General features: G+C 47.5%; 1 protein-coding gene across 3 annotated transcripts in view; it reads right to left on the bottom strand.

Moving 5' to 3' along the window:
* LOC124005823 (serine/threonine-protein kinase DCLK1-like) overlaps positions 1-25,949 on the bottom strand; it is a 31,760-nt gene extending 5,811 nt beyond the window's left edge. For all 3 annotated transcript variants that reach the window (XM_046315401.1, XM_046315400.1, XM_046315402.1), the window contains exons 1-10: positions 25,676-25,949; positions 24,709-25,071; positions 16,902-17,248; positions 10,979-11,078; positions 10,758-10,856; positions 10,492-10,586; positions 1,647-1,734; positions 949-1,127; positions 427-546; positions 32-178 (exon numbers count right to left, since the gene is read on the bottom strand). In XM_046315401.1, the coding sequence (XP_046171357.1) occupies positions 32-178; positions 427-546; positions 949-1,127; positions 1,647-1,734; positions 10,492-10,586; positions 10,758-10,856; positions 10,979-11,078; positions 16,902-17,248; positions 24,709-25,069 (1,536 nt within the window). In that variant the 5' untranslated portion in view covers positions 25,070-25,071; positions 25,676-25,949. The remainder of the gene's footprint in view (positions 1-31; positions 179-426; positions 547-948; positions 1,128-1,646; positions 1,735-10,491; positions 10,587-10,757; positions 10,857-10,978; positions 11,079-16,901; positions 17,249-24,708; positions 25,072-25,675) is intronic.
* Positions 25,950-27,276: the final 1,327 nt, after the last annotated feature.

Below are 27,276 nucleotides of genomic sequence, written 5' to 3'. Positions count from 1 at the left end.
CACACACACACACACACACACACTCTCTCACCAGCAGGTTCTCAGGTTTGATGTCTCTGTGCACGATGTTGAGGCTGTGCAGGTACTTGATGGCACTGGCCAGGTTATACAGCATCCCACTAGCATCTCTCTCTGTGTATTTACTAGAGGAAGTGATGGCATCAAACAGGTCACCCCCCTGTGGACCAATACACACATTACACCTCATAACACGCAGCGTTGGAATGAACAGAACTGACCTGCATGACTCTATTCATAGCAGGGTGTAATCTATGAAACGCATGGCCAGGTACAGCTCGTCTTGAGCAGCTTGCCAGGGTCTAAGCTCGGGACCACTCAGCCCACTGTCTGTGCCCTTTCCTCTCTGTATCCCTCACTAAACCTGTCTCCAAAATCTACTGTTCTTCTCGCTCTCCTCAAACTCACCTTGACCAGCTCCATGACCAGGTAAAGCTCACTGTAGGTGTCCATTTCCTCGATCAGCAGAACGATGTTGGGGTGTTTGACACGACGGAGGATGGACACCTCGTTCTGGATCATGTGTTCCTGGGGAATAACAACAAGGAATGGTCAGGTTACAGTTATTAATAGTATTCTTAATAGTACTGTAGTACAGGTAATAATAATATAACAATACTACTACTATCAAATTACTGGAGACCATGCAGTCATTTTCATTGGGTGGAGGATACACAAGGAAATATTCAGCGACTTAACGGTCTGCTACTATGAGCTGAGCAAGTCCCATGTTTATGCAAATTGACAGTGGCGCGACCCCTCGATAACCATTCGGAAGAGGTAGGGTCTCACTAGCTCGCTTTCCTGCTTGATAGGCATTAGCGAATGTCATGTGTTCCGAAGATACACCCACAAAAAAAGAGAGCTCTGCGATTCCTTACTACTCTGTAGCTTTCGTTATAACCGGGCTGATATAGGAGTAGTTCTCACCTTTCCCCTACATTTGCCTTTGTTGATGATCTTCAGGGCGTATTCTCTGCCGGTACATCTCTCCACACATTCTTTAACCACAGCAAAGGTACCGTCACCTAAAGTCCTCCCCACCTTGTACCTCTCAGCGATGGACGGAGGGATGGAGGGACATTCATCACTCAGCAGGTTCAGCTCCGCTATCAAACCAGGCAAACAGGAGAGTTCGGTCATGTCTGCTACTGCACTCTCCACTCCACAGTCCCCAGACTAATAATGGTTAAATAAATCTGTATCGAGGAAGATCAGTGCTATAGCGCAATTTACATTTAAAGGTAATTTCCAATTGAGCCGACAAATGCAGCGTCTACCGTAAATGCAGTTTCCGTGAACGTGGGAACATTGCCTTTAATTGTCAGTTGCGCTATAGTGCTGATCTTCGGCATTATGGATTGAATCTAGGACTACATCTCAGTCCCATAGGCACCATACCGCCTATACAGTGCACTACTTTTACTTACTTTGTTTACTGACTTTTTTCTGCACTGGTCAAAAGCAGTGCACTATAAGGGGAATAGGATGCAATTTGGGACACTGCCAATGCCTTCTAGCACATGCTCAATGGGAAGACTGCCAATGCCTTCTGGAGCATGCTCAATGGGAAGACTGTCCTTAAACATGTATACAGTATATCCTCTCTCCTCTCTCCTCTCTCCTACCTTCACTACCTGCTCCGTCTCCCTCATCCATGGAGCTACACACCTTGGTGGAGGCTAGAGACAGGGACGAGCCACTGTGTTGGGACCCCTGAGAGAGGGAGAGATCATAAATGCTTTTTGAACACATGGATGTTGACAGTTTGGGCATCTATAGACTATCTCTGGGGGACTATCTATAGGGGACTATCTATAGGGGACTATCAATACGGGACTATCAATGGAGTATTATATATAGGGGACTCTCTATAAGGGACTATCTATAGGGGACTGTCTACAGGGGACAAGGACCATGCCCTAGGACCATGTCTCAGGACTACCTGACATGATGACTCCTTGGTGTCCCCAGTCCACCTGGCCGTGCTGCTGCTCCAGTTTCAACTGTTCTGCCTTATTATTATTGGACCATTTATGAACATTTGAACATCTTGGCCATGTTCTGTTATAATCTCCACCCGGCACAGCCAGAAGCCTGGTTCCTCTCTAGGTTTCTTCCTAGGTTTTGGCCTTTCTAGGGAGTTTTTCCTAGCCACCGTGCTTCTATACCTGCATTGCTTGCTGTTGGGGTTTTAGGCTGGGTTTCTGTACAGCACTTTGAGATATCAGCTGATGTACGTAGGGCTATATAAATACATTTAATTTGATTTGATTTGATTTGGCAATCTATAGGGGACTATATATAGGGGACTATCTATATGGGACTATCTATAGAGGACTATCTATATGGGACTACATATAGGGGGCTCTCTATAAAGGATGTTTACATACACTTAGGTTGGAGTCAATAAAACCTTTTTTTCAACCACTCGGTTAGGACATCTACTTTGTGCATGACACAAGTAATTTCTCCAACAATTGTTTACAGACAGATTATTTCACTTATAATTCATTGTATCACAATTCCAGTGGGTCATAAGTTTACATACACTAAGTTGACTGTGCCTTTAAACAGCTTGAAAAATTACAGAAAATGATGGCATGGCTTTAGAAGCTTCGGATAGGCTAATTTACATAATCTGAGTCAATTGGAGTTGTACCTGTGGATGTATTTCAAGGCCTACCTTCAAACTCAGTGCCTCTTTGCTTGACATTGTCATGTTTTGTCATTAATTATCATGTCTTGTCCCTGTGCTTCCCATTCTATTCGTTTCCCTCTGCTGGTCTTATTAGGTTCTTTCCCTCTTTCTATCCCTCTCTCTCCCCCTCCCTCTCTCACTCTCTCGCTCTCTCTTCTCTCTATCGTTCCGTTCCTGCTCCCAGCTGTTCCTATTCCCCTAATCATCATTTAGTCTTCCCACACCTGTTCCCGATCCTTTTCCCTGATTAGAGTCCCTATTTCTCTCCTTGTTTCCCGTACCTGCCCTGTCGGATCCTCATCTATAATTCACCGTGCTGTGTCTATGTTTTGCCCTGTCGTGTCGTGTTTCCCTCAGATGCTGCGTGGTGAGCAGGTGTCTGAGTCTGCTAGGTTCAAGTGCCTTCCCGAGGCAACCTGCAGTTCTCGATCAAGTCTCCAGTCTGTTCTCGTCTTTACGAGTAGTATTATGCTTTTTGTTTTGTAAAGTTTATTACTGGATTAAATACTCTGTTTTCGCCAAGTCGCTTTTGGGTCCTCATTCACCTGCATGACAGAAGGATCCGACCGAGGAATGGACCCAGCGACTACAGACGCTCGTAACACTGCCGTCGAGATCCAAGGAGCCATGCTCGGCAGACACGAGCAGGAATTGTCTGCTGCTCGCCATGCCGTGGAGAGCCTGGCCGCTCAGGTTTCCGACCTCTCTGGACAGTTCCAGAGTCTTCGTCTCGTGCCACCTGTTACTTCCTGGCCTGCCGAGCCTCCAGAACCTAGGGTTAATAACCCACCTTGCTACTCCGGGCAGCCCACTGAGTGCCGCTCCTTTCTCACCCAGTGTGAGATTGTGTTCTCTCTCCAACCCAACACATACTCTAGAGAGAGAGCTCGGGTTGCTTACGTCATTTCACTCCTTACTGGCCGGGCCCGAGAGTGGGGCACAGCTATCTGGGAGGCAAGGGCTGATTGTTCTAACAATTACCAGAACTTTAAAGAGGAGATGATTCGGGTTTTTGACCGTTCAGTTTTTGGTGGGGAGGCTTCTAGGGTCCTGGCTTCCCTATGCCAAGGTGATCGATCCATAACGGATTACTCTATAGAGTTTCGTACTCTTGCTGCCTCTAGTGACTGGAACGAGCCGGCGCTGCTCGCTCGTTTTCTGGAGGGACTCCACACAGTGGTCAAAGATGAGATTCTCTCTCGGGAGGTTCCTTCCAGTGTGGACTCTTTGATTGCTCTCGCCATCCGCATAGAACGACGGGTAGATCTTCGTCACCAGGCTCGTGGAAGAGAGCTCGCATCAACGGTGTTTCCCTGCTCCGCATCGCAACCATCTCCCTCCTCTGGCTCTGAGACTGAGCCCATGCAGCTGGGAGGGATTCGCATCTCGACTAAGGAGAGGGAACGGAGGATCACCAACCGCCTGTGCCTCTATTGCGGATTTGATGGACATTTTGTTAATTCTTGTCCAGTAAGAGGCCAGAGCCCATCAGTAAGCGGAGGGCTACTGGTGAGCGCTACTACTCAGGTCTCTTCATCTAGATCTTGTACTACTATGTCGGTCCATCTACGCTGGACCGGTTCGGGTGCTACATGCAGTGCCTTGATTGACTCTGGGGCTGAGGGTTGTTTCATGGACGAAGCATGGGTTTGGAAACATAACATTCCTTTCAGACAGTTAGACAAGCCTACGCCCATGTTTGCCTTAGATGGTAGTCATCTTCCCAGTATCAGATTTGAGACACTACCTTTAACTCTCACAGTATCTGGTAACCACAGTGAGACTATTTCTTTTTTGATTTTTCGTTCACCTTTCACACCTGTTGTTTTGGGTCATCCCTGGCTAGTATGTCATAATCCTTCTATTAATTGGTCTTGTAATTCTATCCTATCCTGGAACGTATCTTGTCATGTGAAGTGCTTAATGTCTGCCATCCCTCCCATTTCTTCTGTCCCCACTTCTCAGGAGGAACCTGGCAATTTGACAGGAGTGCCGGAGGAATATCATGATCTGCGCACGGTCTTCAGTCGGTCCCGAGCCAACTCCCTTCCTCCTCACCGGTCGTATGATTGTAGTATTGATCTCCTTCCGGGGACCACTCCTCCTCGGGGTAGACTATACTCTCTGTCGGCTCCCGAACGTAAGGCTCTCGAGGATTATTTATCTGTGTCTCTTGACGCCGGTACCATAGTGCCTTCTTCCTCTCCGGCCGGGGCGGGGTTCTTTTTGTTAAGAAGAAGGACGGTACTCTGCGCCCCTGCGTGGATTATCGAGGGCTGAATGACATAACGGTTAAGAATCGTTATCCGCTTCCCCTTATGTCATCAGCCTTCGAGATTCTGCAGGGAGCCAGGTGCTTTACTAAGTTGGACCTTCGTAACGCTTACCATCTCGTGCGCATCAGAGAGGGGGACGAGTGGAAAACGGCGTTTAACACTCCGTTAGGGCATTTTGAGTACCGGGTTCTGCCGTTTGGTCTCGCCAATGCGCCAGCTGTTTTTCAGGCATTAGTTAATGATGTTCTGAGAGACATGCTGAACATCTTTGTTTTTGTCTATCTTGACGATATCCTGATTTTTTCACCGTCACTCGAGATTCATGTTCAGCACGTTCGACGTGTTCTACAGCGCCTTTTAGAGAATTGTCTCTACGTAAAGGCTGAGAAGTGCTCTTTTCATGTCTCCTCCGTTACTTTTCTCGGTTCCGTTATTTCCGCTGAAGGCATTCAGATGGATTCCGCTAAGGTCCAAGCTGTCAGTGATTGGCCCGTTCCAAGGTCACGTGTCGAGTTGCAGCGCTTTTTAGGTTTCGCTAATTTCTATCGGCGTTTCATTCGTAATTTCGGTCAAGTTGCTGCCCCTCTCACAGCTCTTACTTCTGTCAAGACGTGTTTTAAGTGGTCCGGTTCCGCCCAGGGAGCTTTTGATCTTCTAAAAGAACGTTTTACGTCCCTCCTATCCTCGTTACTCCTGACGTCACTAGACAATTCATTGTCGAGGTTGACGCTTCAGAGGTAGGCGTGGGAGCCATTCTATCCCAGCGCTTCCAGTCTGACGATAAGGTTCATCCTTGCGCTTATTTTTCTCATCGCCTGTCGCCATCTGAGCGCAACTATGATGTGGGTAACCGTGAACTGCTCGCCATCCGCTTAGCCCTAGGCGAATGGCGACAGTGGTTGGAGGGGGCGACCGTTCCTTTTGTCGTTTGGACAGACCATAAGAACCTTGAGTACATCCGTTCTGCCAAACGACTTAATGCCCGTCAAGCTCGTTGGGCGTTGTTTTTCGCTCGTTTCGAGTTTGTGATTTCTTACCGTCCGGGTAGCAAGAACACCAAGCCTGATGCCTTATCCCGTCTGTTTAGTTCTTCTGTGGCTTCTACTGATCCCGAGGGGATTCTTCCTTATGGGCGTGTTGTCGGGTTGACAGTCTGGGGAATTGAAAGACAGGTTAAGCAAGCACTCACGCACACTGCGTCGCCGCGCGCTTGTCCTAGTAACCTCCTTTTCGTTCCTGTTTCCACTCGTCTGGCTGTTCTTCAGTGGGCTCACTCTGCCAAGTTAGCTGGTCATCCCGGTGTTCGAGGCACTCTTGCGTCTATTCGCCAGCGCTTTTGGTGGCCGACTCAGGAGCGTGACACGCGCCGTTTCGTGGCTGCTTGTTCGGACTGCGCGCAGACTAAGTCGGGTAACTCTCCTCCTGCCGGTCGTCTCAGACCGCTCCCCATTCCTTCTCGACCATGGTCTCACATCGCCCTAGACTTCATTACCGGTCTGCCTTTGTCTGCGGGGAAGACTGTGATTCTTACGGTTGTCGATAGGTTCTCTAAGGCGGCACATTTCATTCCCTCGCTAAACTTCCTTCCGCTAAGGAGACGGCACAAATCATTATCGAGAATGTGTTCAGAATTCATGGCCTCCCGTTAGACGCCGTTTCAGACAGAGGCCCGCAATTCACGTCACAGTTTTGGAGGGAGTTCTGTCGTTTGATTGGTGCGTCCGTCAGTCTCTCTTCCGGGTTTCATCCCCAGTCTAACGGTCAAGCAGAGAGGGCCAATCAGACGATTGGTCGCATACTACGCAGCCTTTCTTTCAGAAACCCTGCGTCTTGGGCAGAACAGCTCCCCTGGGCAGAATACGCTCACAACTCGCTTCCTTCGTCTGCTACCGGGTTATCTCCGTTTCAGAGTAGTCTGGGTTACCAGCCTCCTCTATTCTCTTCCCAGCTTGCCGAGTCCAGCGTTCCTCCGCTCAAGCGTTTGTCCAACGTTGTGAGCGCACCTGGAGGAGGGTGAGGTCTGCACTTTGCCGCTACAGGGCACAGACTGTGAGAGCCGCCAATAAACGCAGGATTAAGAGTCCTAGGTATTGTTGCGGCCAGAGAGTGTGGCTTTCCACTCGCAACCTTCCTCTTACGACAGCTTCTCGTAAGTTGACTCCGCGGTTCATTGGTCCGTTCCGTGTCTCCCAGGTCGTCAATCCTGTCGCTGTGCGACTGCTTCTTCCGCGACATCTTCGTCGCGTCCATCCTGTCTTCCATGTCTCCTGTGTTAAGCCCTTTCTTCGCACCCCGTTCGTCTTCCCTCCCCCTCCCGTCCTTGTCGAGAGCGCACCTATTTACAAGGTACATAAGATCATGGACATGCGTTCTCGGGGACGGGGTCACCAATACTTAGTGGATTGGGAGGGTTACGGTCCTGAGGAGAGGAGTTGGGTTCCGTCTCGGGACGTGCTGGACCGTTCACTCATTGATGATTTCCTCCGTTGCCGCCAGGATTCCTCCTCGAGTGCGCCAGGAGGCGCTCGGTGAGTGGGGGGTACTGTCATGTTTTGTCATTAATTATCATGTCTTGTCCCTGTGCTTCCCATTCTATTCGTTTCCCTCTGCTGGTCTTATTAGGTTCTTTCCCTCTTTCTATCCCTCTCTCTCCCCTCCCTCTCTCACTCTCTCGCTCTCTCTTCTCTCTATCGTTCCGTTCCTGCTCCCAGCTGTTCCTATTCCCCTAATCATCATTTAGTCTTCCCACACCTGTTCCCGATCCTTTTCCCTGATTAGAGTCCCTATTTCTCTCCTTGTTTCCCGTACCTGCCCTGTCGGATCCTCATCTATAATTCACCGTGCTGTGTCTATGTTTTGCCCTGTCGTGTCGTGTTTCCCTCAGATGCTGCGTGGTGAGCAGGTGTCTGAGTCTGCTAGGTTCAAGTGCCTTCCCGAGGCAACCTGCAGTTCTCGATCAAGTCTCCAGTCTGTTCTCGTCTTTACGAGTAGTATTATGCTTTTTGTTTTGTAAAGTTTATTACTGGATTAAATACTCTGTTTTCGCCAAGTCGCTTTTGGGTCCTCATTCACCTGCATGACAGACATCATGGGGAAATCAAAAGAAATCAGCAAAGACATCAGAAAAACAATTGTAGACCTCCACAAGTTTGGTTCATTTTTGGGAGCAATTTCCAAACGCCTGAAGGAACCACGTTCATCTGTACAAACAATAGTACGCAAGTATAAACACTATGGGACCATGCAGCCGTCATACCGCTCAGGAGATGCGTTCTGTGTCCTAGAGATGAATGTACTTTGGTGCGAAAAGTGCTAATTAATCCCAGAACAACAGCAAAGGACATTGTGAAGATGCTGGACGAAACAGGTACAAAAGTATCTATAACCACAGTAAAACGAGTCCAATAGCGACATAACCTGAAAGGCCGCTCAGCAAAGAAGAAGCCACTCCTCCAAAACCGCCATAAAAAAAGCCAAACTACAGTTTGGAACTGCACATGGGGACAAAGATCCTACTTTTTGAAGAAATGTCCTCTGGTCTGATGAAACAAAAATAGAACCGTTTGGCCATAATGACCATCGTTATGTTTGGAGGAAAAAGGGGGAGGCTTGCAAGCCGAAGAACATTATCCCAACCGTGAAGCACAGGGGGTGGCAGCATCATGTTTGTGGGGGTGTTTTGCTGCAGGGGGGACTGGTGCACTTCACAAAATAGATGGCATCATGAGAAGAAAGATTTTGTGGATATATTGAAGCAACATTTCAAGACATCAGTCAGGAAGTTAAATCTTGGTTGCAAATGGGTCTTCCAAATGGACAATGACCCCAAGTATACTTCCAAAGTTGTGGGAAAATGGTTTAAGGACAACAAAGTTAAGGTATTGGAGTGGCCATCACAAAACCCTGATCTCAATCCTATAGAAAATTAATGGGCAGAACTAAAAAAGTGTGTGTGAGCAAGGAGGCCGACAAACCTGACTCAGTTACAACAGCTCTGTCAGGAGGCATGGGCAAAAATTCACCCAAATTATTGTGGGAAGCTTGTGAAAGGCTACTCGAAACATTTGACCCAAGTTCAACAATTTAAAGGCAATGCTACCAAATACTAATTGAGTGTAAGTAAACTTCTGACCCACTGGGAATGTGATGAAAGAAATAAAAGCTGAAAGAAATCATACTCTCTACTATTATTCTGACATTTCACATTCTTAAAATAAATTGGTGATGCAAACTGACCTAAAACGGGGAATTTTTACTAGGATTAAATGTCAGGAATTGTGAAAACTGAGTTTAAATGTATTTGGCTAAGGTGTATGTAAACTTCCGACTTCAACTGTATATGGGACAATATATAGGGGACTCTCTATAGGGGACTGTCTATAGGGGACTATATATAGGGGACTCTCTGTAGGGGACTATATATAGGGGACTATAACTAGGGGACTATCTACATGGGACTATATATAGGGGACTCTCTGTAAGGGATTGTATATATGGGACTATCTATAGGGGACTGTCTATAGGGGACTATATATAGGGGACTCTCTGTCAGGGATTATATATATGGGACTATCTATAGGGGACTGTCTATAGGGGACTATATATAGGGGACTATCTGTAGGGGATTATATATATGGGACTATCTATAGGGGACTGTCTATAGGGGACTATATATAGGGGACTATCTGTAGGGGATTATATATATGGGACTATCTATAGGGGACTGTCTATAGGGGACTATATATAGGGGACTATCTGTAGGGGATTATATATATGGGACTATCTATAGGGGACTGTCTATAGGGGACTATATTATAGGGGACTCTCTGTAGGGGATTATATACATGGGACTATCTATAGGGGACTATATATATGGGACTCTATAGGGGACTATATATAGGGGACTATAACTAGGGGACTATCTAAAGACAGTATTTAGGATACTATGGGCTTTGTTCAATCAGATCCTTTTTAGCCGACATCCGCATATCGGTGGTGTTGGCGGTGACGGAGGTGGAACTGCGTTAGAGCTGTCAAATCTACAAGCGACTCCTGGAATTAAAACCTAAAGCCGACATTGCCCTTGGCTGCATGGAGTCGCATTAAGAGAAATCCCATGCAGCCTTGTTTACAAGTTCAAAATACTGGAATGTGAGACATAATCTACACCTTGATTAGGCTGATATAAATTCTTATTATTATGTTTAATGATTTTCAGTTTCAGCGTCATTATTTCTGTAGGCTATAGCCTACACTTTCTCGTTCTGAGCTTCTAATGGGAGTGGGACGGATGTGACTTCGTGCCAATGATCAAGAGCAGCTGCTCTCCGATGCTCCAATCGGAGAGCAGCTCCAATGCAGCTACACCTCCAATACCGCCCAAAACATTAGCTATGTGGGTGGCAGCTATAACCGGTTAACGCTTGATTCGATTGAACATAGGCTTATGTTAATAAAGCATTGTGATTATATTAGTAAAGCATTGGGTGGTCCTACCCTGCGTCGTTGGAGACTAGCAGGACTGGTGGGAGAGGGGCTGGGGGACTTCCCTGAGCGAGGAGTCGACAGCTGACTGCCTGCCGTCCCATTGGCTACAGTACAGACACAAGAGGTTAGAGGTCAGTGAAAGACACTGCTCATTCAGTTGGTTGATGATAAGAAGGGCAAACACACATTGCTGAAAAATGACAGATGTTGATTCTGCAGGTGACTTATGCACCCGCGCACTCACTCACAAAACACACACACTCACAGGGCCATACCTGAACCTGAGCTTCGGCGTGAGCCTCCTCCTCTGGGTGAGTAGCGTCCCAGCAGAGAGGAGATCCGACCGTATGACGTCGACTTCACCACCCTACACTCTGGAGGGAGAGGACACACAGTCAGATATACCACACACACACACACCTATACACACACACACAAATTACTCCTGTGACATTCTAATTTAAATGTTACGGTACTGTTATCATAACTATCTCACCACTCTCATCTAAGAGGAAGTCATCTTGGTAGCGAAACTTCTCTGGACCACAGGCCATAAAGATGTCATCGTCACCAAAGAAGTCCTGAAGGCATGTCACCTGGAACAGACCAACAGATAGACAGTGTCAGTCACCTGGAACAAGGATACCACAAACAAACTAGTCTTCACATGACCTTATTATCTTTATTATTGATATGACACAGACAGGTAGCCTGGGTACCAGACCTGTTTGTGCTATCATTCCAATCATTGCCACTCCTTGTCATATGCCACACTTCTGATGGTGTTTGACCTATGACAAGGAGTGGCAAGGATTGGAATAACAGCACAAACAGGTCTGGTACCCAGGCTACCGGTCTGTGTCATATCAATAATAAAGATAATAAAGTCATGTGAAGAATAGTTGTTTGTGGTACAATAGTACGCAAGTATAAACACCATGGGACCATGCAGCCGTCATACCGCTCATGCAGCCGTCATATCCACAGTAAAACGAGTCCTATATCGACATAACCTGATAGGCCGCTCAGCAAGGAAGAAGCCACTCCTCTAAAACCGCCATAAAAAAAGCCAAACTACGGTTTGCAACTGCACATGGGGACAAAGATCGTACTTTTTGGAGAAATGTCCTCTGGTCTGATGAAAAAAAAATAGAACTGTTTGGCCATAATGACCATCGTTATGTTTGGAGGACTGTGGAGCACAGGGGGTGGCAGCATCATGTTGTGGGGGTGTTTTTCTGCAGGAGGGACTGGTGCACTTCACAAAATAGATGGCATCATGAGGCAGATAAATGTCTCTGGTACAGAGACTAACAGACTGGGTCTATCTCTGTCTGAACTGTACTTCCTCCCCCTCCCCGTTTAATCTGAGCCTAGAAGAAAGTCTGTCCTCCCTCCCCGTATCCCTCCCACTCCTCTCTCCCCACTTCCCTGTAACCCACTCCTCTCTTCCTTCCCTGTATCCCTCCCCCTTCCCTGTATCCCCCTCCTCTCTCCCCCTTCCCTGCCTCCCCATCCTCTCTTCTTCCCCTTCCCTTTATCCCTCCCCCTACTCACTCCCCGCTTCTCCCACCTCCTCACTCCCTCCTCCGTATCCCTCCACTCTCCCTACTCACCCTGCCCCCTAACTGTTAGAACTGTTAAGACTCCATGGATTGAGGAGGAATTGAAAAACTGTATGGTTGAAAGAGATGGGGGAAAGGAGTGGCTAATAAGTCTGGCTGCATATCTGACTAGCTGACATATGGCAAACTGAGAAATGCTGTGACTAAACTCTTGTAAACTGTCATGGTCAAAATGTATAGATTTAATGGTTGTAAAGATGGGGAGAAGTCTGTCCGTAATAAAGAAATGCTCTGCGTTTTTGACACCACACTACAAAAACAAGTCCTGTAGGTTCTAGTTTTGTCTTATCTTGATTATTGTCCAGTCTTGTGGTCGAGTGCTGCAAAGAAAGACCTAGTTAGGCTGCAGATGGCCCAGAACAGAGCAGCACATCTTGCTCTTCATTGTAATCAGAGGGCTGATATAAATACTATGCTGCCAGTCTCTCTTGGATAAGAGTTGAGGAGAGACTGACTGCATCACTTCTTCTTTTTATAAGAAACAATGCGCTGAAAATTTTAAAATGTTTGCATAATCAACTTACACACAGCTCTGACACACACACTTACCCCACCAGACATGCCACTAGGGTTCTTTTCACAGTCCCCAAATCCAGAAAAAAATCAAGAAAGTGTATTATATAGAGCCATTATTGCATGGAACTCCATTGCATCTCATATTGCTCAAATTATCATGGTTTCAAAAAACAGATAAAGCAACACCTCACGGCACAACGCCTTTCCCCCATATGACCTAGACCGTTTTTGTGTATGTCTTGATATGTAGGCTACGTGTGCCTTTTAAAAATGATGTAGTTCTGTTCTTGTCTATTAATGTTCTGTAATATGTCATGTTTCATGTTTTGTGTGGAACCCAGAGTATCTGCTGCTTTCGTAACAGCTAATGGGGATCCTAATAAAAAAATATATAAAGAATACCCCCCCTCCCCACCTCCTCTCTGTCACCAACTTCCTCACCTCGCCCTCTCCTCTCACCCCCTCCCCACTTCTCCCAACTCCGCACCCCTCCCCCATAACCCTCCTCCTCGCTCCCTGACCCCCACCTCCTCTCCCCCTCCCCGTCTTCACCCTCCCCTCCCCATCTTCACCCTCCCTGCATTCTCCTCCCTCCCACCCCCAGACAGTCATATAGGCCTAAATTAAAGCATGCTGTCCTAATGGATGTACATGAAAAATACTGACTCATACTTACAACATTCCCACTGGAATTAAATGCCTCCCACTCAGAGACAGGCCTTTACAAAGACAGGCTGTTTCAGAGACAGACTTTTTCTAAGACAAGCTACTGACAGGCTGTAGGGCAGGAGGTAGTCTAGCAGTTAAGAGTGTTGGGCTAGTAACCGAAAGGTCACTGATTAAAAAATCTGTTGTGCCCTTAAGCAAGGCACTTTTAAATTATTTAAAGTATGTCAAGATGGGGAATGTATTCATATCAATAACAGGTACAAATAGTCAGGTTGAATATGATTACAGGAGCAATTAGTAACAGAATATTAATGTACTGTAACACTAATCAAACAGACTGAGTAATCATACCACTATGTGTCTGGATATCTGAAATGAGCCAATAACCAGTATATAAATCTCACTGGGTGTTTATGAAGAGCTGAGCAGAGTTCCAGCAGGCTGCTATATTACTACAACAGCATCGCAAATGGCACCTTATTCCCAAATTAAAAGTAGTGCACTATTTAGGGAATAGGGTGTCATTTAGGACACAAACCTGCAGCTGCAGTGGAGGAGATAAATTATGACTGGCTTCCGAGCTGCAAGTCAGCACAATATAGCTCCATTACTGTACTGTAGAAGCTCCCTAACCCACAGTTTCTGTGGAGTCAGACACTTAGCAACACTACATGAAGCAACACTCAATTCATCACTCAGCTTACAGTACTCACATTAGTCCAGTATTCTCAGCCTGTATTTTCACCACAGACAGACTGTACTCTATAGCCCAACCCTGATACCCACTGTATAGAACTGTGCTCTATAGCCCAACCCTGATACCCACTGTATAAAACTGTACTCTATAGCCCAACCTTGATACCCACTGTATAAAACTGTACTCTATAGCCCAACCCTGATACCCACTGTATAGAACTGTACTCTATAGCCCAACCCTGATACCCACTGTATAGAACTGTACTCTATAGCCCAACCCTGATACTCACTGTATAGAACTGTACTCTATAGCCCAACCCTGATACCCACTGTATAGAACTGTACTCTATAGCCCAACCCTGATACCCACGGTATAAAACTGTACTCTATAGCCCAACCCTGATACCCACTGTATAGAACTGTACTCTATTGCCCCCCAACCCTGATACCCACTGTATAAAACTGTACTCTATAGCCCAACCCTGATACCCACTGTATAAAACTGTACTCTATAGCCCAACCCTGATACCCACTGTATAGAACTGTACTCTATAGCCCAACCCTGATACCCACTTCATAGAACTGTACTCTATAGCCCAACCCTGATACCCACTGTATATAACTGTACTCTATAGCCCAACTTTGATACCCACTGTATAGAACTGTACTCTATAGCCCAACCCTGATACCCACTGTATAGAACTGTACTCTATAGCCCAACCCTGATACCCACTGTATAGAACTGTACTCTATAGCCCAACTTTGATACCCACTGTATAGAACTGTACTCTATAGCCCAACCCTGATACCCACTGTATAGAACTGTACTCTATAGCCCAACCCTGATACCTACTGTATAGAACTGTACTCTATAGCCCAACCCTGATACTCACTGTATAAAACTGTACTCTATAGCCCAACCCTGATACCTACTGTATAGAACTGTACTCTATAGCCCAACCCTGATACCCACGGTATAGAACTGTACTCTATAGCCCAACCCTGATACCCACTGTATAAAACTGTACTCTATAGCCCAACCCTGATACCCACTATATAAAACTGTACTCTATAGCCCAACCCTGATACCCACTGTATAGAACTGTACTCTATAGCCCAACCCTGATACCCACTGCATAGAACTGTACTCTATAGCCCAACCCTAAAATCTATCTAGTTTCACTTAGGAGCACAGAGAGCATATTGGCCTCATAAACCAACAACTGAAGAAACAATGATATTGACCTGGAAGTGTGTGACTGGACAACTCTTGTCAATACATTCTAATTCTAATTCATAATGATTTAATGAGACAGTGAAGTTAAACTGAACCGGATGAACAGGGTGAACCGCATACATTACAGATGAATCCCTGAATGCATTTCATCTGCATGATATTGATGATAGAATATACAGCTACTATCTCCGGTCATGTCTGGGCCATACGAGTACCCTGCACCATTCTCTAGCCTTCTTCAATAGCACTGACATACTGTTCTGCAACACTGAGCCACACACACAACATTCCCACTGCACCACTCTGCCGCATAGGCTGTTCCATAGCAACCAGCCCAGGCAACCAGATCACCATAGAAACCATCCAAGAGAGAAAAAAGGAAAACTACATTGGCGTTCCTTTGATAGAACCTATATAAGAGAGGAGAGACTGACTACTAATAGGCATATCACAACTACGCAACATGTTTCCCAACTCTGCTTGCATCTTTCTCATTCACTTCTCCTATTTACTCTCTCTATGGGCTGAGTCACTGGCCTATTGCATGCCGTCACTGACGTGGTCTTTCTATCTGGGTTGGCGCCCCCCCTTGGGCTGTGCCGTGGTGGAGATCTTTGTGAGCTTTACTCTGCCTTGTCTCAGGATGGTAAGTTGGTGGTTGAAGATATCCCTCTAGTGGTGTGTGGGCTGTGCTTTGGCAAAGTGGGTGGGGTTATATCCTGCCTGTTTGGCCCTGTCCGGGGATATCATTGGATGGGGCCACAGTGTCTCCTGACCCCTCCTGTCTCAGCCTCCAGTATTTATGCTGCAGTAGTTTATGTGTCGGGGGCTAGGGTTAATCCGTTACATCTGGAGTATTTATTCCGTCTTATCCAATGTCCTGTGTGAATTTAAGTATGCTCTCTCTAATTCTCTCTTTCTCTTTTTCTTTCTTTCTCTCTCGGAGGACCTGAGCCCTAGGATCATGCCTCAGGACTACCTGGCATGATGACTCCTTGCTGTCCCCATTCCACCTGGCTGTGCTGACCTGTTGCACCCTCGACAACCACTGTGATTACTATTATTTGACCATGCTGGTAATTTATGAACATTTGAACATCTTGGCCATGTTCTGTTATAATCTCCACCCGGCACAGCCAGAAGAGGACTGGCCAGCCCTCATAGCCTGGTTCCTCTCTAGGTTTCTTCCTAGGTCTTGGCCTTTCTAGGGAGGTTTTCCTAGCCACCGTGCTTTTACACCTGTATTGCTTGCTGTTTGGGGTTTTAGGCCGGGTTTCTGTACAGCACTTTGAGATATCAGCTGATGTAAGAAGGCCTTTATAAATACATTTGATTTGACATTTGATTAGTAATCCTGAGTTCAGGACTCTGTGTGTTAAAGGGCTGTGTTCATGGGATTTATTACCATATAGTCATCTGGTCAGCCCTCATAGCTATATTTCAAAAAGATTTAAAGATCATCCATTGGTCAATGTGTGAAAATGTCTCAGTGAAACTGTGCTCCTGAAACTCCTACTGACTTGGTTAATAAAGGATGTCAAACACAGCAGACTGAGTCCCAGAAACCTACTAACTCTGCTAATTGCCTTATAGCCCATCCCTCTGAGTCTGTGGGGAAAGCTAAGCATGAGAACCAGGCATTAACCTCGCTAATAAAACAGTAATTCATAACCTACCAGCTTCCCATCCACGGTGTATAGTCTCTTGACGACCCCAGAGTCCATCTTGATGGCATCTGTGATGTCAGAGAGGACCTGTTCGAAGGAGTGGGCCGTCTTTTTGTTGAGGAGGATGCGGACGGCCTTTCGAGGCTTCACCCCGCTCCGGATGATGGTGACCAGTTTGGGCCGGATGAAGTCCTTACTCTCCCTGGTCTCCGGGGCCCCAGCCTTGGCACTGCCCAGGGAGGATGGGCCACGTGCTGAGGCAGCTGTCTTCACCCCAACTGACCAGTTGGGGTTGACATTCTTAGTGTAGTCCAGCTTCCTGTATGGCTCTATGGAGCCACACACATAGCTCTCCCCTGCAGGTAGGCAACACACAGAGATAGGCCTACAATACTGTCCCATCTCACCCCTTAGGGTTAGCTCCTCAATACTGTCCCATCCATTAGGGTTAGCTCCTCAATACTGTCTCATCCCACCCCTTAGGGTTAGCTCCTCAATACTGTCTCATCCCACCCCTTAGGGTTAGCTCCTCAATACTGTCTCATCCCACCCCTTAGGGTTAGCTCCTCAATACTGTCCCATCCCTTAGGGTTAGCTCCTCAATACTGTCCCATCCCTTAGGGTTAGCTCCTCAATACTGTCTCATCCCACCCCTTAGGGTTAGCTCCTCAATACTGTCTCATCCCACCCCTTAGGGTTAGCTCCTCAATACTGTCTCATCCCACCCCTTAGGGTTAGCTCCTCAATACTGTCCCATCCCTTAGGGTTAGCTCCACAATACTGTCCCATCCCTTAGGGTTAGCTCCTCAATACTGTCTCATCCCACCCCTTAGGGTTAGCTCCTCAATACTGTCTCATCCCACCCCTTAGGGTTAGCTCCTCAATACTGTCCCATCCCTTAGGGTTAGCTCCTCAATACTGTCCCATCCCTTAGGGTTAGCTCCTCAATACTGTCTCATCCCACCCCTTAGGGTTAGCTCCTCAATACTGTCCCATCTCACCCCTTAGGGTTAGCTCCTCAATACTGTCCCATCTCTTAGGGTTAGCTCCTCAATACTGTCCCATCCCTTAGGGTTAGCTCCTCAATACTGTCCCATCCCTTAGGGTTAGCTCCTCAATACTGTCCCATCCCTTAGGGTTAGCTCCTCAATACTGTCTCATCCCATCCCTTAGGGTTAGCTCCTCAATACTGTCCCATCCCTTAGGGTTAGCTCCTCAATACTGTCCCATCCCTTAGGGTTAGCTCCTCAATACTGTCCCATCCCTTAGGGTTAGCTCCTCAATACTGTCTCATCCCCCATCCCTTAGGGTTAGCTCCTCAATACTGTCCCATCCCATCCCTTAGGTTAGCTCCTCAATACTGTCCCATCCCTTAGGTTAGCTCCTCAATACTGTCCCATCCCTTAGGTTAGCTCAATACTCATCCCTGTCTCATCCCACCCCTTAGGGTTAGCTCCTCAATACTGTCCCATCCCTTAGGGTTAGCTCCTCAATACTGTCCCATCCCTTAGGGTTAGCTCCTCAATACTGTCCCATCCCTTAGGGTTAGCTCCTCAATACTGTCCCATCCCTTAGGGTTTGCTCCTCAATACTTTCCCATCCCTTAGGGTTAGCTCCTCAATACTGTCCCATCCCTTAGGGTTAGCTCCTCAATACTGTCCCATCCCTTAGGGTTAGCTCCTCAATACTGTCCCATCCCTTAGGGTTAGCTCCTCAATACTGTCCCATCCCTTAGGGTTAGCTCCTCAATACTGTCCCATCCCTTAGGTTAGCTCCTCAATACTGTTCCCATCCCTTAGGTTAGCTCCTCAATACTGTCCCATCCCTTAGGGTTAGCTCCTCAATACTGTCCCATCCCTTAGGTTAGCTCCTCAATACTGTCCCATCCCTTAGGGTTAGCTCCTCAATACTGTCCCATCCCTTAGGGTTTGCTCCTCAATACTGTCCCATCCCTTAGGGTTAGCTCCTCAATACTGTCCCATCCCTTAGGGTTAGCTCCTCAATACTGTCCCATCCCTTAGGGTTTGCTCCTCAATACTTTCCATCCCTTAGGGTTAGCTCCTCAATACTTTCCCATCCCTTAGGTTAGCTCCTCAATACTGTCCCATCCCTTAGGGTTAGCTCCTCAATACTGTCCATCCCATCCCTTAGGTTAGCTCCTCAATACTGTCCCATCCCTTAGGGTTAGCTCCTCAATACTGTCCCATCTCCCCCTTAGGGTTAGCTCCTCAATACTGTCCCATCCCTTAGGTTAGCTCCTCAATACTGTCTCATCCCACCCCTTAGGGTTAGCTCCTCAATACTGTCCCATCCCCTTAGGGTTAGCTCCTCAATACTGTCCCATCCCTTAGGGTTAGCTCCTCAATACTGTCCCATCCCTTAGGGTTAGCTCCTCAATACTGTCCCATCCCCCCTTAGGGTTAGCTCCTCAATACTGTCTCCCATCCCTTAGGTTAGCTCCTCAATACTGTCCCATCCCTTAGGGTTAGCTCCTCAATACTGTCCCATCCCTTAGGGTTAGCTCCTCAATACTGTCCCATCCCTTAGGGTTAGCTCCTCAATACTGTCTCATCCCACCCCTTAGGGTTAGCTCCTCAATACTGTCCCATCTCACCCCTTAGGGTTAGCTCCTCAATACTGTCCCATCTCTTAGGGTTAGCTCCTCAATACTGTCCCATCCCTTAGGGTTAGCTCCTCAATACTGTCCCATCCCTTAGGGTTAGCTCCTCAATACTGTCCCATCCCTTAGGGTTAGCTCCTCAATACTGTCCCATCCCTTAGGGTTAGCTCCTCAATACTGTCCCATCCCTTAGGGTTAGCTCCTCAATACTGTCCCATCCCTTAGGGTTAGCTCCTCAATACTGTCCCATCCCTTAGGGTTAGCTCCTCAATACTGTCCCATCATCCCTTAGGGTTAGCTCCTCAATACTGTCTCATCCCACCCCTTAGGGTTAGCTCCTCAATACTGTCCCATCCCTTAGGTTAGCTCCTCAATACTGTCCCATCCCTTAGGGTTAGCTCCTCAATACTGTCCCATCCCTTAGGGTTAGCTCCTCAATACTGTCCCATCCCTTAGGTTAGCTCCTCAATACTGTCCCATCCCTTAGGGTTAGCTCCTCAATACTGTCCCCCATCCCTTAGGGTTAGCTCCTCAATACTGTCCCATCCCTTAGGTTAGCTCCTCAATACTGTCCCATCCCTTAGGGTTAGCTCCTCAATACTGTCCCATCCCTTAGGGTTAGCTCCTCAATACTGTCCCATCCCTTAGGGTTAGCTCCTCAATACTGTCTCATCCCATCCCTTAGGGTTAGCTCCTCAATACTGTCCCATCCCTTAGGGTTAGCTCCTCAATACTGTCCCATCCCTTAGGGTTAGCTCCTCAATACTGTCTCCCATCCCTTAGGGTTAGCTCCTCAATACTGTCCCCCATCCCTTAGGGTTAGCTCCTCAATACTGTCCCATCCCTTAGGGTTAGCTCCTCAATACTGTCCCATCCCTTAGGGTTAGCTCCTCAATACTGTCCCATCCCACCCCTTAGGGTTAGCTCCTCAATACTGTCCCATCCCCCCTTAGGTTAGCTCCTCAATACTGTCCCATCCCTTAGGGTTAGCTCCTCAATACTGTCCCATCCCTTAGGGTTAGCTCCTCAATACTGTCCCATCCTTAGGTTAGCTCCTCAATACTGTCCCATCCCTTAGGGTTAGCTCCTCAATACTGTCCCATCCCTTAGGTTAGCTCCTCAATACTGTCCCATCCCTTAGGGTTAGCTCCTCAATACTGTCCCATCCCTTAGGTTAGCTCCTCAATACTGTCCCATCCCTTAGGTTAGCTCCTCAATACTGTCCCATCCCTTAGGGTTAGCTCCTCAATACTGTCCCATCCCTTAGGGTTAGCTCCTCAATACTGTCCCATCCCTTAGGGTTAGCTCCTCAATACTGTCCCATCCCTTAGGGTTAGCTCCTCAATACTGTCCCATCCCTTAGGGTTAGCTCCTCAATACTGTCCCATCCCTTAGGGTTAGCTCCTCAATACTGTCCCATCCCTTAGGGTTTGCTCCTCAATACTGTCCCATCCCTTAGGCTCCTCAATACTGTTAGCTCCTCAATACTGTCCCATCCACCCCTTAGGTTAGCTCCTCAATACTGTCCCATCCCTTATGGTTAGCTCCTCAATACTGTCCCATCCCTTAGGGTTAGCTCCTCAATACTGTCCCATCCCTTAGGGTTAGCTCCTCAATACTTTCCCATCCCTTAGGGTTAGCTCCTCAATACTGTCCCATCCCTTAGGGTTAACCCCTCAATACTTTCCCATCCCTTAGGGTTAGCTCCTCAATACTGTCCCACCCCTTAGGGTTAGCTCCTCAATACTTTCCCATCCCTTAGGGTTAGCTCCTCAATACTGTCCTATCCCTTAGGGTTTGCTCCTCAATACTTTCCCATCCCTTAGGGTTAGCTCCTCAATACTGTCCCATCCCTTAGGGTTAGCTCCTCAATACTGTCCCATCCCTTAGGGTTTGCTCCTCAATACTGTCCCATCCCTTAGGGTTAGCTCCTCAATACTGTCCCATCCCTTGGGTTTAGCTCCTCAATACTGTCCCATCCCTTAGGGTTTGCTCCTCAATACTTTCTCATCCCTTAGGGTTAGCTCCTCAATACTTTCCAATCCCTTAGGGTTAGCTCCTCAATACTGTCCCATCCCTTAGGGTTAGCTCCTCAATACTGTCTCATCCCACCCCTTAGGGTTAGCTCCACAATACTGTCCCATGGCATCCCTTAGGGTTAGCTCCTCAATACTGTCTTATCTCACCCCTTAGGGTTAGCTCCTCAATACTGTCCCATCCCTTAGGGTTAGCTCCTCAATACTGTCTCATCCCACCCCTTAGGGTTAGCTCCACAATACTGTCCCATGGCATCCCTTAGGGTTAGCTCCTCAATACTGTCTTATCTCACCCCTTAGGGTTAGCTCCTCAATACTGTCCCATCCCTTAGGGTTAGCTCCTCAATACTGTCTCATCCCACCCCTTAGGGTTAGCTCCACAATACTGTCCCATGGCATCCCTTAGGGCTAGCTCCTCAATACTGTCTCATCTCACCCCTTAGGGTTAGCTCCTCAATACTGTCTCATCCCACCCCTTAGGGTTAGCTCCTCAATACTGTCCCATCCCTTAGGGTTAGCTCCTCAATACTGTCCCTTCCCTTAGGGTTAGCTCCTCAATACTGTCTCATCCCACCCCTTAGGGTTAGCTCCTCAATACTGTCCCATCTCACCCCTTAGGGTTAGCTCCTCAATACTGTCCCATCTCTTAGGGTTAGCTCCACAATACTGTCTTATCCCACCCCTTATGGTTTGCTCCTCAATACTGTCTTATCTCACCCCTTAGGGTTAGCTCCTCAATACTGTCCCATCCCTTAGGGTTAGCTCCTCAATACTTTCCCATGGCATCCCTTAGGGTTAGCTCCTCAATACTGTCTTATCTCACCCCTTAGGGTTAGCTCCTCAATACTGTCCCATCCCTTAGGGTTAGCTCCTCAATACTGTCTCATCCCACCCCTTAGGGTTAGCTCCACAATACTGTCCCATGGCATCCCTTAGGGTTAGCTCCTCAATACTGTCCCATCCCTTAGGGTTAGCTCCTCAATACTGTCCCATCCCTTAGGGTTAGCTCCTCAATACTGTCCCATCCCTTAGGGTTAGCTCCTCAATACTGTCTCATCCCACCCCTTAGGGTTAGCTCCTCAATACTGTCCCATCCCTTAGGGTTAGCTCCTCAATACTGTCCCATCCCTTAGGGTTTGCTCCTCAATACTTTCCCATCCCTTAGGGTTAGCTCCTCAATACTGTCCCATCCCTTAGGGTTAGCTCCTCAATACTGTCCCATCCCTTAGGGTTTGCTCCTCAATACTTTCCCATCCCTTAGGGTTAGCTCCTCAATACTGTCTTATCTCACCCCTTAGGGTTAGCTCCTCAATACTGTCCCATCCCTTAGGGTTAGCTCCTCAATACTGTCTCATCCCATCCCTTAGGGTTAGCTCCACAATACTGTCCCATGGCATCCCTTAGGGTTAGCTCCTCAATACTGTCTTATCTCACCCCTTAGGGTTAGCTCCTCAATACTGTCCCATCCCTTAGGGTTAGCTCCTCAATACTGTCTCATCCCACCCCTTAGGGTTAGCTCCTCAATACTGTCCCATGGCATCCCTTAGGGTTAGCTCCTCAATACTGTCCCATCCCTTAGGGTTAGCTCCTCAATACTGTCCCATCCCTTAGGGTTAGCTCCTCAATACTGTCCCATCCCTTAGGGTTAGCTCCTCAATACTGTCTCATCCCACCCCTTAGGGTTAGCTCCTCAATACTTTCCCATCCCTTAGGGTTAGCTCCTCAATACTGTCTCATCCCACCCCTTAGGGTTAGCTCCTCAATACTGTCCCATCCCTTAGGGTTAGCTCCTCAATACTGTCTCATCCCATCCCTTAGGGTTAGCTCCACAATACTGTCCCATGGCATCCCTTAGGGTTAGCTCCTCAATACTGTCTTATCTCACCCCTTAGGGTTAGCTCCTCAATACTGTCCCATCCCTTAGGGTTAGCTCCTCAATACTGTCTCATCCCACCCCTTAGGGTTAATGTAATGTAAATGTAAGGGTTAGCTCCTCAATACTGTCCAATGGCATCCCTTAGGGTTAGCTCCTCAATACTGTCCCATCCCTTAGGGTTAGCTCCTCAATACTGTCCCATCCCTTAGGGTTAGCTCCTCAATACTGTCCCATCCCTTAGGGTTAGCTCCTCAATACTGTCTCATCCCACCCCTTAGGGTTAGCTCCTCAATACTTTCCCATCCCTTAGGGTTAGCTCCTCAATACTGTCTCATCCCACCCCTTAGGGTTAGCTCCTCAATACTGTCCCATCCCTTAGGGTTAGCTCCTCAATACTGTCCCATCCCTTAGGGTTAGCTCCTCAATACTGTCCCATCCCTTAGGGTTTGCTCCTCAATACTTTCCCATCCCTTAGGGTTAGCTCCTCAATACTGTCCCATCCCTTAGGGTTAGCTCCTCAATACTGTCCCATCCCTTAGGGTTAGCTCCTCAATACTGTCTCATCCCACCCCTTAGGGTTAGCTCCTCAATACTGTCCCATCCCACACCTTAGGGTTAACTCCTCAATACTGTCCCATCTCACCCCTTAGGGTTAGCTCCTCAATACTGTCCCATCCCTTAGGGTTAGCTCCTCAATACTGTCCCATCCCTTAGGGTTAGCTCCTCAATACTGTCTCATCCCACCCCTTAGGGTTAGCTCCTCAATACTTTCCCATCCCTTAGGGTTAGCTCCTCAATACTGTCTCATCCCACCCCTTAGGGTTAGCTCCTCAATACTGTCCCATCCCTTAGGGTTAGCTCCTCAATACTGTCCCATCCCTTAGGGTTAGCTCCTCAATACTGTCCCATCCCTTAGGGTTTGCTCCTCAATACTTTCCCATCCCTTAGGGTTAGCTCCTCAATACTGTCCCATCCCTTAGGGTTAGCTCCTCAATACTGTCCCATCCCTTAGGGTTAGCTCCTCAATACTGTCTCATCCCACCCCTTAGGGTTAGCTCCTCAATACTGTCCCATCCCACACCTTAGGGTTAACTCCTCAATACTGTCCCATCTCACCCCTTAGGGTTAGCTCCTCAATACTGTCCCATCCCTTAGGGTTAGCTCCTCAATACTGTCCCATCCCTTGGGGTTAGCTCCTCAATACTGTCTCATCTCACCCCTTAGGGTTAGCTCCTCAATACTGTCCCATCCCATCCCTTGGGGTATGGTTAAGGGTTAGCTTACCTTCCTCCAACTGCTCCATGCCCAATATCTTCTTGGTCCCGTCAATAGAGTAGATGGTCCTTACCCCCTGGGGCAAGTTCACATTATCTGACAGGGAGCGGGTCAGATCGGCTAACAGGGCGTCTATAGACCGAAATCTGTCCTGGGAAATAGCGTAGACAATCCCTTTGAAGTAGCGGTCTCCGTTGCGATAAAAGCGGACCTTCTTGGCTTTCTTCTCCGAGGCCAGGGACTGCAGTGTCCGGGTCCTGTACAGACTACAGTGGGCACTGTGAGTGGGGCTCGGCAGCCCGTTGTTCCTGGAGCCTCGGCGGGTGTTTCTCTGGGCTTTCTCCCGCTCGTCAAAGTGCTCCAGCTCCATAACTGTAGTTGTGTTACACAGAAAGAGCCAAATCGGGGAGGGGAACATTATGGATGAGAAAATTTAAACCTCAAGCATATTTTCCTTTGCAGAATAAACAAGCCATTCTTTAGTTTTAGTTGAATGCCATATAGGCCTACTGTGGAGAGTAGAGTCAATTGGATTTCTGCATGAACTCTTGAGGACGGGGCCGACATTCAGTGGTGCTGAATGGACAGCGCCGCAGGTGCGGTTCTGCTAGCTACCAGCTAGCTAGTCTGACAGGTAGGCTATAGCGGTGGCAGTAGTCAGAATGAACTCCCCGGTGACAACGTGACAGCGCTGCTGGCTAGCCAGATAGAATTCTGCTGTTTGTGGGCAGTTTGTCACGTACTGAAAATGTGGTATTTCTGAGGGACATAAAAATCTGATTGTAGGCTATAGCACGCTCGCACATGTCATGCTCTCTAGTTTCGTCCCCCACCCAATTGCAATGTGATTCTAATCAAATGTAATGTTTGTTTTGATCATATTAATTTCTGACAATATAACTCAAGCTATTGTTAAATGACAGGGAAGAACACATTATGGCATCTTAAAATATGTTTTGGGCAAAGAATTGCTTACCTTAAATTGAAGTCTGATGCAGTCAACCGCGTCAATTCTTTAGCAATTGCATATAGCAGCTCTCCAATAGACTGTGTCAGTGCATATATGTGTAGTATAATGGCCCGAGCGATAGAAAAAGCATCCGTCCCTTTGTTGCCCTGTGATTGAGCAAGTGTGCGCTGCAAGAGCTGCAGCTGGTTTCTGTGTCTTAAGCAGTGATTTCCAGATGGCCGTCCCTCATTGACATGCAGGCCTTCCGAGGGAAGCACCAAGCATCTCACCTCGCGAATGCTCCCTCCTCTCTCATCTTCTCTCCTCCCCTCTAGATGCGCTGAAACAAGGGGCGTGGTGCAGGCGGTCATTACACTGCTAGCCCCTCAGTGCACTAACTGCACTGACAGACACAAGGATTTTCAGCAACATTCTTGTTGATAACGCAGATAGATAGATACAGGTTTATGTGGCAAAATCCCTTTTCTCTTGACAATGCAGGGTAGGTTAGAGTTATAGACCCCCCCTCCACCCATAATCAGTGGATTATTCCAAATGTAATGGCAGCCTATTCCCTATATAGTGCACTACTTTTGACCAGGGCATAAAGGTCTGGACAAAAGTAGTGCAGTAGGGAATAGGTTCCATTTGGTAGGCAGACATGGGCGTCTGTATGCTGGTGCTGAGGAGGATGTCTAGCAGTGTCTGAATTCATGTACCATACTGCATGCACAAACACAGGGCAACCAAACCCAAACCTGTCTAACAATCTAATAACGATAAAGCTGTACACACACTGAGAGAGCGAGAGAGGGGAGGAGAGAGAGAGAGAGAGAGAGAGAGAGAGAGAGAGAGAACTCCAGAGAGAGAGAGAGAGAGAGAGAGGAGAGAGAGAGAGAGAGAGAGACAGAGAGAGAGAGAGAGAGAGAGAGAATGAACAGAGCTGATTGTCAGATCATTAACAACACCCTCAGGTTATGTACAGTACCCGTATTGATGATTGGGCAGACAGAGGGAAAATACAGTTGTGACCTGATTGGTTGTCTAACTCAGGAGGCAGTGGTATAGGGAGACAGAGAGCTGTAATGTTGTCTAACTCAGGGGTAATGGTATAGGGAGACAGTGAGCTATAATGTTGTCTAACTCAGGAGGTAGTGGTATAGGGAGACAGTGAGCTGTAATGTTGTCTAACTCAGGGGTAATGGTATAGGGAGACAGAGAGCTGTAATGTTGTCTAACTCAGGGGTAATGGTATAGGGAGACAGGGAGCTGTAATGTTGTCTAACTCAGGGGTAATGGTATAGGGAGACAGTGAGCTATAATGTTGTCTAACTCAGATGGTTGTGGTATAGGGAGACAGAGAGCTGTAATGTTGTCTAACTCAGGGGGTAATGGTATAGGGAGACAGAGAGCTGTAATGTTGTCTAACTCAGGGGTAGTGGTATAGGGAGACAGAGAGCTGTAATGTTGTCTAACTCAGGGGTAATGGTATAGGGAGACAGAGAGCTATAATGTTGTCTAACTCAGGGGTAATGGTATAGGGAGACAGAGAGCTGCAATGTTGTCTAACTCAGGGGTAATGGTCTCACTAGGGGCAGACAGTGAGCTGTAATGTTGTCTAACTCAGG

Source organism: Oncorhynchus gorbuscha, linkage group LG19 (genome assembly GCF_021184085.1).
Source record: "Oncorhynchus gorbuscha isolate QuinsamMale2020 ecotype Even-year linkage group LG19, OgorEven_v1.0, whole genome shotgun sequence".
In the NCBI taxonomy this organism is placed as follows: Eukaryota; Metazoa; Chordata; class Actinopteri; order Salmoniformes; family Salmonidae; genus Oncorhynchus; species Oncorhynchus gorbuscha.
This window is presented reverse-complemented; position numbering and strand designations above follow the sequence as displayed.